General features: G+C 40.8%; 1 protein-coding gene across 1 annotated transcript in view; it reads left to right on the top strand.

Moving 5' to 3' along the window:
- VPS13C (vacuolar protein sorting 13 homolog C) overlaps window positions 1-15,599 on the top strand; it is a 6,956,796-nt gene that overhangs the window by 4,119,609 nt on the left and 2,821,588 nt on the right. Inside the window, exon 50 of the mRNA XM_044076309.1 lies at window positions 8,596-8,765. Within this exon, the coding sequence (XP_043932244.1) occupies window positions 8,596-8,765 (170 nt within the window). The remainder of the gene's footprint in view (window positions 1-8,595; window positions 8,766-15,599) is intronic.

Below are 15,599 nucleotides of genomic sequence, written 5' to 3'. Positions count from 1 at the left end.
TTGTCAGCAGTAAGGGTGGTAGGTTTCAGTTTTAGGAGGTGTTTTTTAATTGTTGAGATGGGAACTGGTGAGAGCGTAAAGGATGGGATGTTTTCAGGCCATTTGGTTGGGTTATATTTAGGGCTGTTTTTGGATAGCTGGAAGGATAGTGTTAAGATGGATTCTTTGAAGTGATGATTGAATTGGGAGGCAATGTCCTTGTTGTCATTCGTGGAGTTAGGAGTGATAGTTTTGCCTGGTTTTAGGAGTGAGTTAATGGCATTCTGAAACTATTGGGGATCTTTTGAATGTTTGTTTTGGATATTGAAGTAATTTTGTCTATCAAGTTTAGTTTGTCTTTTGGCCTGATTTTAGGTTGTAGGTAACTTTGTTTGGCTAGGCTAGTATTGTATTTCTTCCAAATTTTCCAAGCCTTCTCCCTTGACTTTTGATGGACTCTAGTTAGCCATGGTGCATAGTTTGCCTTGGCTCTTATTTTCCTAACTGGTATGAGTCTATCAAGGATATTGATGAGAATATTGTTGAAGTAGTCAACTGCTTGGCCTAGATATAGGGTTAGTAGTGGTTTCCAGTTACTATGTTTTAGAATACTGTTTAGTCCTTGTGTATTTAGTTTACGATAGTCTCTGACTTGTCTAAAAACAATAGGTTTGGCTATGTTGGTACGTTTCTGTAGGAGGAATGTGGGGAGATAGTCACAAAGACCATCAGGAAGGCAACCTGTCTGATAGTTTTGTTTGGGGCAATTAACTAGTGTCTAATCTAGAATAGACTGTTTGTGTTTTTTTTTTGTCAATTCTAGTAGTTTCTTGGATAAGTTGTGTAAAACTGTAAAGACTAATGTGGTTAGTGAGGTTGTTAGAGGTACAGGCTGACCAATCAGTGTTCAGGTCACCTAGTAAGATGGTTTCTTGGGGGAAGATTGTCTGTGGCCCATTGTTACATTTCTTCAATGATGGGAGAGTTATTACCTGGGGGAATATAACAGCCGTGAATGATGATAGCTTTTGTGTCATTTATGCTTAGTGTTGAACCTAAGGTTTCGCCATTTTGAAATTTAGGTATGCGGGGGGTTTGTAGAGGTTTGATGTTGATTGTATTTTTGTAGAGGATAGCAACCCCACCTCCCTTTTTGCCCACTCTATCCAGTCTTAGGATATTATATCCTGGTGGGAGAATTTCTTCATTTTGGGTACTAGGTTTTAGCCACTTCTTGGTAATGGTTAGCATGTTAGGGGAGTAGTGAGCTATAAATGAGTGTAGGTCAGAAAGTTTGTTAGGGATGCTTCTGATGTTGACATTTAGAATCAATAGGTTAGAGATTTGCCTAGCATAGAGTAGAGGTGTTTGTGGTCCAGGGTTTGGGTGTATGTCTCCAGATATTTTTTAGTGATAAACGGTATGTGTTTAATTGTGTGCACTATATGGCTATGTTGGATCTAAATTATGTTTTTCTAGTGTAAGATGGTGTTATGCGAGAGTTATTGATGTGTAGGATTAAGCTGTCTTTAAATAATCTCTTTCGGCTGTTCCCATTAGGGGTCGCCACAGCGGATCATCTGTTTCCATGTCTTCTTGTCCTCTGCATATTGCTCTGTCACACCAACTGCATGCATGTCCTCTCTCACCACGTCCATAAACCTTATCTTAGGCCTTCCTCTTTTCCTATTACCTGGCATCTCCATCCTTGGCATTCTTTTCCCAATATATACCCATCATCCCGCCACAGCACATGTCCAAACCAACACAATCTGGCCTCTCTGACTTTGTCTCCAAACCGTCCAATCTGAGCTGACCCTCTAATATACGGATTCCTAATCCTGTCCATCCTTGTCACACCCAGTGCAAATCTTAACATCTTTAACCCTGCCACTTCCAGCTCGGACTCCTGCCTTTTTGTCAATGCCACTGTCTCCAACCCATACAACATAGCTGGTCTCACTACCCTCTTGTAGACCTTCCCTTTCACTCTTACTGGTACCCATCTGTCACAAATCATTCCTGACACTCTTCTCCACCCATTCCACCGTGCTTGTACTCTCTTCTTCACCTCTCTTCCACACTCACCATTACTATGAACTGTTGATCTCAAGTACTTAAACTCATCCACCTTCACCAACTCTACTCCCTGCATCCTCACCATTCCTCTATCCTCCCTCTCATGCGCACACACACATATTCTGTCTTAGTCCTGATGACCTTCATTCCTCTCTAGAGCATATCACCACCTCTCAGGGTCTCCTCCACCTGGTCCCTACTCTCACTACAGTTCACAATGTCATATGCAAACATCATAGCCCATGGGGACTCCTGTTTGATCTCGTCTGTCAACTTGTCCATCACCATTGCAAATAAGGAAGAGCTCTGAGCTGATCCTTGATGTAATCCCACCTCCATTTTAAACGCATCTGTCACTCCCACTGCAGACTTCACCACTGTCACACTACCCTTGTACATATCCTGTACCACTCTTACATACTTCTCTGCCACTCCTGACATCCTCATACAACACCACAACTCCTCTCTAGGCACCCTATCATATGCTTTCTCCAAGTCCACAAAGACACAATGCAACTCCTCCTGAAATTCCCTATATTTCTCCATCAACAGTCTCAGAGCAAACATTGCATCTGTAGTGCTTTTTCCTAGCATGAAACCATACTGCTGATCCCTAATCATCACCTCCCTTCTTAACCTAGCTTCCACTACTTTTTCCTATAACTTCAAGCTGTGACTTAACAGTTTTATCACTTTATAGTTACTACAACTGTGCACATCACCCTTATTCATAAAAATACGTACCAAAACACTTTCTCCACTCCTCAGGCATCCTCTGACTTTCCAAGATTTCAGTAAACAATCTGGTTAAGAACTCCACTGCCATTTCTCCTAAGCACCTCCATGCTTCCACTGGTATGTCATCTGGACCAATAGCCTTTCCATTCTTCATCCTCTTCATAGCTGTCCATACTTCCTCCTTGTTAATCTTTTTCACTTCCTGATTCACTATCCCCACATCATCCAACTTTCTCTCTCTTTCTCTTCATTCATCAGCCCCTCAAAGTACTCTTTCCATCTGCTCAACACACTCTCTTCGCTTATGAGTACATTTCCCTCACTATCCTTTATCACCCTTACCTGCTGCACATATTTCCCAGCTTGGTCCCTCTGTCTAGCCAATCGGTACAGGTCCTTTTCTCCCTCTTTAGTGTCCAACCTTTCATGCAACTCTCCATATTCTTCCTCTACACACACACTCCATCATACACCCTGCACACTTTAAAAAGGAGCCTTCTCAATACTAAATCTTGTCCCTACTTAGAACCTACCTAATTCCCCTTTATCTAATGGTGTTTCTTTACTCTGAGCTCCTGTAAGCAAATGTATCTTCCTAGGAAGTCTAGGCAATAAATCTGATCACTTGTGCATAACTTGTTTGTACATATATCAAAAATAGTTAATGTATTTATTTCATTGTGAGTATTTCTTAGGGTAATCTAAATATGTTCATGATCAAATTAGTACTGATATGTTTTGGGAGTGCCTTCCATGACTGATACAAACCTTGTGCATGCCTTCCATGATTGATACAAATCTTGTGCGTGCCTTCCATGACTGGTACAAACTTTGTGTATGCCTTCATTAACTGGTTTAAACCATGTGCATGCCTTTCCTCACTGGTATAAACCTTGTGCGTGCCTTAATTAACTGGTGTAAACCTTGTGTGTCTCTTTCATGATTGCTGTAAACCTTGCGCATGTCTTCATTAATTGGCATAAACCTTGTACATGCCTTCCATGACTGGTATAAACTTTTGCGTGCCTTCACTAATTGGCATAAACCTTGTGCATGCCTTCTATGACTGGTACAAAGCTTTTGTGTACATTCCAAAACCTCGTGCGCACCTTGACTGGTGCAAACCTCGTGCGCGCCTCAACTGGTGCAAACCTCGTGCGCGCCTCGACTGGTGCAAACCTCATGCGCACCTCGACTGGTGCAAACCTCGTGCGCACCTCGACTGGTGCAAACCTCGTGCATGCCATGACTGGTGCGAACCTCGTGCGCACCTTGACTCGTGCGAATGTCGTGCGCACCTTCCATGACTGGTGTGAACCTCATGCGTGCCTTCCATGACTGGTGTGAACCTCATGCTTGCCTTCCATGACTGGTGTGAACCTCATGCGCGCCTTCCATGACTGGTGTGAACCTCATGCGCGCCTTCCATGACTGGTGTGACCCTCATGCGCGCCTTCCATGACTGGTGTGAACCCTTGTGTGCGCCTTCCATGACTGGTGTGAACCCTTGTGCGCGCCTTCCATGACTGGTGTGAACCCTTGTGCGCGCCTTCCATGACAGGTGTGAACCCTTGTGCGTGCCTTCCATGACTGGTGTGAACCCTTGTGCGCGCCTTCCATGACTGGTGTGAACCCTTGTGCGCTCCTTCCATGACTGGTGTGAACCCTTGTGCGCACCTTCCATGACTGGTGTGAACCCTTGTGCGCGCCTTCCATGACTGGAACGAAACCTTGTGCGCGCCTCCCATGACTGGTACGAACCTTTGTGCATGCCTTCCATGACTGGTGCGAACCTTGTGCATGCCTTCCATGACTGTTGCGAACCTTGTGCATGCCTTCCATGACTGGTACGAACCTTGTATATGCCTTGCATGACTGGTGTAAACTTTGTACATGCCTTCCATGACTGGTGTAAACCTTGTGCAAGCCTTCCACATTCATTCTGCAACTTGTTTTTATGTAACTCACTTCACAGGTGCATGCCATGCTTTGCTGTACAACTAAGACATCGTCTTGTCTACCCATCAGGTAAACAAAAAGGGAGCAGGGTAGGTCTGGTACCACTTCTGTTCCTACATGGCGTCTTGTCCATTCGCATAAATCCATAAACCATAAGTAGGATGCAGTCTTGTACACTTCCCTTTCTCATCATTCTCAGTGCTACTCACATCTCAGTTACATTGCGTGTCCCTGAGCACTAAGCAGAAATGTCTCACATAGGGCTGTCAGTCTTCATTTAATTTATATGTTCTTGAGCACATTCTTACATATTTGTCTTCATTACCCAATCCTCCTCCTGCCTTGTCTCATTAAATGTATTGATATCCAGCTTTCATCTTTAATATTTAAACAAAATTTAAGCAGTTTGTTATAGCCTACCATCTTAAAATAATTAAAAGTATTGCTTATAATTCACCCTGTACTTACTACAGATGATATACACAACGCAGTACCACTGATTGTCCTCATCACTTATGATCATATATAACCAGTGTAGTATACCTAAGATATAAGCAGCATTCAGTCCTACCTAAGTAATAATCAGCACTCTGTGCTACCTTAGTTATAAGCAACTCTCCGATCTACCAGTGCTCAGTCCTATCTAAGTTATAGCTGCGCTCAGTCCCAGCTAAGTCATAAGTGGCACTCAGTCCTATGTAAGTTATAAGCAGCGCTTAATCCTACCTAAGTTATAGCTGCACTCAGTCCTACATCATACTACCGCAGATTCAGAATGAACCTCTGTATTGCAATTAGTTCTCCATGTGGTCTCCAGATTTCAGATGAAATAGCAGTTTGGAATACACACAGGATTGTAGGAGGTTAGTAGGCTAATGGCCCTAGAGCCTTTACAAGCCTAGCCGTGTTAAACCCATATTCCCTAACTGACAAAATATTAGATGGTCCATATTTGCAGTGCTAGTTGGTGATCAACACCGACTGCCCCTGTCCATGAAGGTTATAAGTGCCACTTCTGGGGTGAATTTAAGGTCTCCGCATAATTGTCCAAGTTTCCCTTAAATAGGGTCATTGAGAAACTTTGTTTCACGTGAATTGGGGTTTTATTCCAGAGGAGCGGCAATCTCTGGGATACATGTCTGTCTCTCCAGCATATCCTGTTAATGTCACAGGCTATGTTAAGATCCTTGGAGTGCGTGAATCTTATCTCATTTGGCTTGCGGATGTGTAGCATTTCCATTAGGGTGGATTTAGAGACTGCTCTGTAGACCAAGCACAAGTTGCCTCTCAGCAACCTGTAAGATGCAGAGTACATTGGCAGGGCCTTCACTCTGTCCATATAGGTCATGTTTGAAGGTAGTGTGTTTTCTTGCTGAGAAATCTCTCTGGTCTCTCCAGCTGCTGTAGGGGTCCCTATTATTTTACCAAATGCAATGAATTGCGAAGGCTGTTTAGTCGAACGTTATTATGCGAAATGGCAAAATGCCGAAAGCACGAAACAGCGATTTTTTTTCCTAGGGGAAAAAAATCACTAGGCTGTTTTCGGCACTTTGCCATTTCCTCCACTGTGGTGTGATCTCGGAGCTGGTATATTTAAGTGTGGGGGGGGGGGTCAAAGCCCCCACTTTATTTTGCGTTTTGATTTTTTTTTTTTTTAACGGATCATAAATCTTTCCCTGGGGAAAAAAATCGCTGATCTGTGTGTTCAACATTTTGGGTTTTTGGGATTGCGGGTCGATTATATAGCGTTTGCAATTCAGTGTGTTTGTTTATATAATATAGATCCGCTGTAGGTGCCTGGTGAGGTTCATACAGAAGGGAGTGTTATATTCTATTAGTGGTCTGATGAGGGTTGAGTACATAGGAGTTATAACATCCTTAGTCCGGGATGCAATGCTGTTGCTTATGAGATGTTTAACGCAGAAACCTTTCCTTTACCACTGTGGAAACCTTTCCTTTACCACTGTGGAAACATGGTGATTAAGGTTTAGGTTGCTATCAACCTGTGTTCCTAAATCTCACACCACTGAGTTTGAGCTTAGGGGATACTGTTTATATTATAATTTGCAAGGGCAACCCTTTTGCCAAAGGGGATAGTAATGCACTTTAAGTTTAGTTCGAATCCATGGCTTTGGCACCAATCATTTGTGTTAGCCCCTTTTGTAATATATTAACTTCATTAGGTGACTGGATAGCACCCAGTTTGCAATCATCAGCAAACTTAGTAAGCCACAGGCTATCTAATTTTCCCTGGATATATGAGAAAGATTCCAAACAATAGAGGGCGTAGCACAGATCCTTGTGGTACACCACTGGTAACTGATCTGCTGGTAGAGATGGAATCTCCAGCCTTGACTGTAGGCATTCTTTTGGTGAGCCATTTGGCTACCCACCTAATGATGTATAGGTTAATCCCCAGCTGAGAGAGTTTCTCAATGATGCATGTGTGGGGAATTGTGTTGAAAGCCTTTGCTAAGTCGAGATAGTCAGTATGTACTGCTTTGGTGACATTCTCGAAGTCCACCAAGTTTAATAAGCATGATCTACCACTAACAAAATGAAACTGTGTCGGGCCAAGAGTTTTGATGTTGCCTGTGTCTTTAATAAGGTTCATGATGATTCTGTTCATGGCCTTGCAGATATGTTAGGCTTATGGGTCTATAGTTCCCAGGGTTGGTTGATGGACCTCCCTTTGTGCAAGGGAATTACTGTTGCTGTTTTTCACTCTACTAGAATGCCAAGTGGTCCTTCAGGGTTCTGTTTTAGGGCTTAGTAAGCAGCATGAGATGTTATCTGGTCCCGTAGACAGCATGCTGTGGCCTTGGAGAGTGCAGTTATGGCCTGCTCTTTGAAGATAGGTAGAGGACTGGTGGTCAATATGCGTTGCGGTTTGACAGGTGGGGATGAAGTTAGCTCTAAATCTGTCAGCTTTCAGGTTGGCAATTTCCTCAGGTTCAGTATGAGTGGTATCATCCAGTGCTAGCAGAAAGCTGGGCCTTCCCATATTTGAAATTGGCTCCTATCTTGCCATTTGGTAACTCTGTGTTCCAGAACAGAGAATTAAATCACAAAGACAGCTCAGAGAAAAACAAATATGCCTCCTCTTAGCATGAAATCCATAAACTATTTTTTCACTCTCTAAATGCCAGTTAATAAAAATAGAATTGGCTAAAAACTAAGCTGTCTTCTGCTTGCAGGTTTCTCCTTTTTTGGTAGTCATGATTTCATGGTGAGTATGTTACATAAATATCACTGCCAGATGGTGCATGCTAAGGCAGCACTTGTATCATATGTATGATTACTGTAAGACAGATACAGTGCTGTGTTATGAATCATTACGTAAAGCCTTAAATCACATTCTAAGTGCAGAGTATTTCAGAGGTGGATGTTTTCTTTGCACCAAAGGTGTCTTATTCCCTACTAATTAGTTTAACATATTTGTGGTGTGTGCATCTGTGCTTATTTAAATAATATGCATGTGTTGGGTATTTGGGGTGTAATAAATGAAATAACTGGTTCTATAATTTTGTGAGCAAGTTTCATGATGACTGATGCAAGACGCAAACTGCAGACCACACCTCCATGTATTCAAATATGCAGTTTATTAAAGCTTTTACCATGAGTTGCATAAATGTGGTAGGTTTGAGGACATTTTAGTAGCTCTGATTACGTTTTCACCTATAAACTGTTGATGTCTTCAGCCTGCAGATTTTTTTATTGACGCAATGTACCCAGTTGTGTTTTTTTCTCACTGCTTATCTAGAGTCCAAGGTAAATGCGTTTTTCATGTTTATACCATAAATTCATAATCGTATAATATAACTGTGTTCTTTTGTTTAGTCTTCCCTGCAGTCAACACATTTAAAAAGGCCAACACTGGGAAAGCTCAACCTGCATCTTATGACAGCATCTGGAAAAATATTCCAGGATGGCACACTTGACGTAAATACAAAGTTAAAAGGATGCACATTGGATGATCTCAGGGAAGGAATCGAAATTGCATGCTCAAGGTGAGTCATGAGTACATATATATTTGATTAAACAAATGCTTATAATCTGTCCACTGATTAGTATTTCAAATGTTCTCATTTAACATTTCTTGTCTTAAATTCATAGCTTAGTGTTTATAGTTTATGCCGTGAAGCTGTTTCATATCTGTGTTACTGATTATATAGGAAATACCGTAGCTGGTGTGCAGTTAAAGCACATACTTGGAAGCATATTCTAGTACCATATCTACTCTATCAATGAAGTTCTTTTACTTTGATTATAAAGTTAATGTCAGTTCCACAGCTGTGTTTACTTTTATTTTTCATATTACTGTGTGGCATTTGATTAGGCACACACAGCTTGTAATTTGAAGAAAAACAGTTAAATGCTAACTCTAGTTTTAATGTTTTATAGTCAGTGCATTCATATCTTCTTTTGCCTATAAAACTTCATTTTCCTTCCCAGTCATGTTGTTTAAGTGATCCTGCTTGGCAGTGTATTATGACAGAGAGTATCCACATACCTGTAAAGCCATTAATTGCCAGTAAAGTCCACTTTCAGGGGTATGCTTACATAGGAATCAGAGCGGCAGTTCTGTTATTTTACACAGCTTACTGTAGTGGAGATAGTGTTTCGTCTGATAATGGTGGTGATATTGGAAGGAGATGGTGTTTTTTCTGGTAATGGCGGTGCCAGTGGCGGCTGGTGACTTCAAATCACAGGGTGGGGCTGCAGGAGACAGCTGAATGGGTGGGGTCAAGGGGAGGGGGTGTGGTCAACCAGAAAGGGGAGGAGCTATGCACAAAACCACTAAAAACTAACTTTAAATACGCTGCCCTGGGTGGCAAACCATCATTATGAAAGTCCAATCAAGACAAAAATAAGTGTAGAAGAATAAAAATATTTCAATGCATTGACTGCATGACAGCTTACTTAATATCTAGATGGAAACAAAAGGTTGTGAGGCATGAAAAAAATTACTTTTTAAATACATTACTGGAATGCCAGTCAAAATCAAGTATAAGAAAAACCAGAAGCACTCAACTCAAACCACTTCTCCTTGCACTGCAGTTCTAATTATAATATATTCAGCTTTATTAAAGTACCAAGTAACATGCTGAAAGTAGAAATCTATGTGATGCCCCACTTGTAAAAATGTTTCTTATCCAAAAAAGACCTGCTGCCTGACAACTTGTTTCATGGGGAAAACATGATAAAAGTAAAAATGAAAAGCAAACAAGAAACAAGCTCAAGATACATTGCTTAAAGGATTACTGTACAGGTTATGGACCACACATGATTGGCATTCTGTTTAGTTTACGGGTAAAGTCTGTAGAGATGACTGGAAGTCTCCAACAAGTGTAATGAGCTTTTTAAAATAATGGAATCCTGTCCTTTAATACCCAAGGCTTATACATTATCTAGTCAAGTATTCTCTGCATGGCAACAACAGAAAGGCTTTCAATGTTGGCAATTCTTTAACAGTATGCTTATTAAAGCTTACTTGCATCTTACGATCTCAGACAAGCTTACCTTATGGTCATTAAAGCATTGCTACTCAAACAGAGCAACAGGCACTTTGAGTAATAAGCATAAATCAACAGTACAAAAATATGACAGAAACCAGACCATTCTGCAAAATCAAGGACAGATGAAAAGCCACTGTAGTACTTATGCAGTGTGTCCTCCCCATCCAAGGTAGATACAACTACTCCTTGCCTTGCTTGGACACATCCAGAGTCACTACATGGGGGAGTGGGGTGCAACAAGCATGTCACAATTTGAAATCTCTCTGGCTGACTGTGATGGCCCTGACACATTTGTCATACCTCTCAACCTCAAGAGCAAGAAATCTGGACAAAGCCATACACAGAAGTGGGACAAAGGCCCAACAATAAGGACAATTTTTAAATATTGCTCTAATAAACTTAGAAAGATAATAGAATAGGTCTTGCATTAGTATGAATTTTCTGAAGGGTATAAAATCTGAAACTCAAATGTCTGTCATTTTCTAACTTCAGTCTTTAGTGATTTGTCACTAATTTGCCAAAAAACACAATTTTATGAAAAATGGACCAAAAATGTGATGCAAAAATATAAAATAGACACACAATACAGCTGCTACCTGTCAAAGAAGGGACACTTTAATATTAGTACTGCTACCTTGAGCAGCTGACAAAATATAAAAGAATCTACATGCATTTCAAGTAATCTATAACTTTGATTATTACAGTTATTTCTTAATTGTAAACCCTCCATGTTTTCTTCCAAAATTGCTATTTTGCGGAGGGATTATTAGGGGGAAGAGCAACATTTTGAGCCAAAAATTGGGGACAGTTGAGAGGTTGGCTATGCCTAATTCTATAAAGCAATTTATCTGCATGTACCTCTCAACCTGTTAATGCAGTAAATCTGAACAAGGCCAAATATATTGGGGGCACATATAAACAGTACTAAAAATTGCTCTTGTATAAATTGAGACAGTTGATAGAACAGTTCTTACTTTAACATGCATTTTTCTGAAGGTTATGAAGTCTGAAACTTATTATTGAGTGACTTCTGGCAAATCATTTAGGAATTAAAGCTACAAATTTTATGAACAACAAACCAAAAATAAGAAGCAAAAATCTATTCATTCTTTGAAAATCTGGACAGTTGGGAGGTATAGTTCAGCTGGGCCTGTCTGAGTTTGCTGCCCTTCCCCCCCCTGACAAAATAATGGTTGAATGGAGCCTCAGCAGCCATTCCAATGAACCATTATACTTGGCTATTTCACTCCATTTACCATAAACACTAATGTGCATACTGCTTTACTTCTATGATGAGTTGGACTTGATTTGAAAGTTTTATTTTGTATTTTACAGCACAAACACTAAGTCATCTGTTAAACAAAGCAATGCAGTCTCACAATGAAAACTTAGCATTAAAACTTCTCTGCCCTTGAAACTCACATTCATTGAAACAGCATTGAAACCCACATTCAAAGAAAATACATTTTGCCAGTGGCAGATAAAGATTAATTTTGGGCTGTTTTGAATCATAGGCCCCTTGCATATGAAACATACATGTGCTCTTTGATACACCTTCCTCATTGTACTAAAATTATATTCCTTGTACAATACAGTACACTTGTTAGAGGGTGTTTTAAATTTGTTTTGAACATTTTTCCAGTAAGCAATGAAACAAACCATATGCACCCATAATGGCAAAACTGCCCAGTTGAGAACATTTATCATAAAAGTCTACTCAGACTTCCACAGTCCACCATTATTAGTAAATATACAGAATTCTACAGTCCACCATTATTAGTAAATATGCACAATTCCACAGTCCACCATTATTAGTAAATATGCACAATTCTACAGTCCACCATTATCAGTAAATATGCACAATTCTACAGTCCACCTTTATCAGTAAATATGCACAATTCTACAGTCCATTATCAGTAAATATGCACAATCTCTGAAGTAAGTCATCTAAATAATTCCACATTAAAGAAATCTGTAACTAATGAAGCGGTTGCTGCTAGCAATCACCTTTATATTTCATGGTTTCATCGAAAAATAAAGTGTCTGTTGCCCCTCAGGAATAAATTGCCTATATTACATTAAAAATATGATAAGCTAGTAATAATATTGCAAGAGGAAATGGATGGCAAACTGATAACGAACTCATAGTTAGTATCTTCACCAAGGAGAACATTCTCAGTACGGCAGCATCCACCCCTTGTGGGAGTAGAACCCACAGCCTTCTGCATCAAAAGCAAGTACACAACCTGTTGTGCTATAGTATTAACTAGGCAAAGCACTAAACTTCTATTCCCCTGCAGCTCTCAGCTCCTTGTAAAATCTACTCAATACTCAACTGCATCTCAACTTCGCAGCTCAAGAAAACTGGAAAAGCCAAAATGTATTGGGGTCAAAAGCCCAAAAACAGGGACACATTAAACATTGCTTGTATAATCTTGGAAAGTTGCTAGAATAAAATGTTGTGCTGCCACCATATATTTTACTGCCAAGGTCCCTGAGCAAAAAACAGTCAGAGTAACATACCACTACGCCACATCAGCTGCTTTGTAAAAGAGAGGAAGACTGAAACTTAAATGGCTATCATTTAGTGAATTCAGTTCTCACCATAGCTGTCAACCTCTTAGTACAAAACACCTGGACAAACCCAGTAATGAGGGAATACAGCCCTCAAACATATTCAGTGAATTCAGTTCTTGCCATAGCTGTCAACCTTAGCACAAAAACCTGGATGAAGCTAATAATGGGGGAATACAGTCCCAAAAATAGGGACAAATTTAAAATATTCATCTTATAAACTTAGAAAATTGCTAAAAAAAAGATTTTGCTACTATGTATTCTGAAGAACATGAAGTTTGAAATTCAAATGCTGGTCAATTTTACTGCGGACAGAACAAAAACAATTTTCAGCAAAGACGCAGGGATTAATACTGCAGACACGTCTTTGTAAAATGGCAGGGCACCAGAGCAAATCCACACAAATACAGGGAGGAGATGCAGACAGAAGCCACCCCAACCAAGAATCAAACCAGAAAACCTATAGCTGGGCAACAATACTACCACTGTACCATCAATTATGCAAGGAATTAAACATTCAGAAACCTGAAGTCTGAAATTCAAATGCCTGTCAATTTTACTGCGGACAGAACAAAACCAATTTTCAGCAGAGACGCAGGGATTAATACTGCAGACACGTCTTTGTAAAATGGCAGGGCACCAGAGCAAATCCATGCAAACACAGGGAGGAGATGCAGACTCCACACAGAAGCCACCCCAACCAAGAATCAAACCAGAAAACTTATAGCTGTGAGGCAACAATACTACCACTGCACCATCAATTATGCAAGGAGTTAAACATTCAGAAACCTGAAGTCTGAAATTCAAATGCCTGTCAATTTTACTGCGGACAGAACAAAACCAATTTTCAGCAGGGATTAAAACTGCAGACACGTCTTTGTAAAATGGCAGGGCACCAGAGCAAATCCACACAAACACATGGAGGAGATGCAGACTCCACACAGAAGCACCACCCCAACCAAGAATCAAACCAGAAAACCTATAGTTGTGAGGCAACAATACTACCACTGCACCATCAATTATGCAAGGAATTAAACATTCAGAAACCTGAAGTCTGAAATTCAAATGCCTGTCAATTTTACTGCGGACAGAACAAAACCAATTTTCAGCAGAGACGCAGGGATTAATACTGCAGACACGTCCTTGTAAAATGGCAGGGCACCAGAGCAAATCCACACAAACACAGGGAGGAGATGCAGACTCCACACAGAAGCCACCCCAACCAAGAATCAAACCAGAAAACCTATAGCTGTGAGGCAACAATACTACCACTGCACCATCAAATATGCAAGGAATTAAACATTCAGAAACCCTTAAGTCTGAAATTCAAATGCCTGTCAATTTTATTTAACATTTTTTAATCAGGACAGTCTGACTTGGAACAAAAAAACAATTTTCAGCAGAGGCCCAGGAAGAAATAATGCAGACATGTCTTTGTAACATGGGAGGACACAAAAGCAAACCCACACAAACACAGGGAGAAGATACAGACCCCACAAAGAAGGAACCCCAGCCAAGAATGAAACCCGAGAACCTGCAGCTGTGAGGCAACAATGCTACTACTACACCATCAAATATCAAGCATTGCAACATTTACAAACCACAGATATTATGAGGAACAGATCAGATCGAATATGAGGCAAAAATCTGCAATTTTTTTACAAATGGTGGTGGGTAGGGAACTCAAGTCTTTAACACCTGCATACAGGGTACAGGGTTCAAGCCTGAGGTAATCCCTACCACACCATCATGAGCACCTGGGGCATACACACACACACACACTTACAATCCAGTATAAACATCAAAGCACCATACACACACAATCCAGTATAAACATTGTAAAATAAAAGTAAAAAGCACCATACACTTACCTGAATATATCCAGCTAATGTACATCCTGCCCACGCAATACTCCAAAGACCCGCGAGATCCCAAGCAAAGCCCGACGAGATCCCAAAGCTCCTTCCCGACGACGAGACTGTCCTGACTGCTGCTCTTGCAGTCCAGACGCAACCCATACTCCTAGCGAGTCTGTGCACTTTAAAAGTGCACAGACGTCTCCTTGTATCCCCCTATGGGGACTGCCGGACTGCCTTGAGCATGCGCATAGACCGACAGTAGTCGGGACTACTGCGCATGCGAAGTCATGAAATTTCAAAAAATAATTTTTTTTCTATTTTTTATTTTGAGGGGGCTGCAGTCCGGCAGCCCGATGCCACGAGCCGCCCCTGGGCGGTGCTATTGCAGGATAGTGTTTCTGCTGGTAATGGTGGTGATATTGGAAGGAGAGATTTTCTCTTGCTAAAGGCAGTGATATTGGAAGGGGTAGTGTTTATGCTGGGTAATGGTGGTGATAGTGTTTCTGCTGGTAATGGTGGTGATATTGGAAGGATATAGTACTTCTGCTGGTTGTGGTGGTGATATTGGAAGGGAGATGCTGTTTCTACTGGTAATGGTGATGATATTGGAAAGGGGATAGTGTTTCTGCTTGTAATGGTGATGATATCGGAAGGAGGTAACCCTAACCGTGCTGTTCTTCAGCTGATGACCTTCCAAGCAAGTGCCTAAAATTAACAGTCAACAGCATTGCTTATCCTGTCTCAATCCCACGTTCCCTCTCTCTGGAAAAAGTCACACATTATCTCTCTGCACAAAGGAGGAAATTCGACAGACACGAATAACTTTAGACCTATAGCAAACTTATCTCTCTTCAGCAAAATACTTGAAAAATGTATTCAAACAGAATTGCTA

Source organism: Protopterus annectens, chromosome 7.part0 (genome assembly GCF_019279795.1).
Source record: "Protopterus annectens isolate FY-2018-M chromosome 7.part0, PAN1.0, whole genome shotgun sequence".
NCBI lineage: Eukaryota > Metazoa > Chordata > Ceratodontiformes > Protopteridae > Protopterus > Protopterus annectens.
This window is presented reverse-complemented; position numbering and strand designations above follow the sequence as displayed.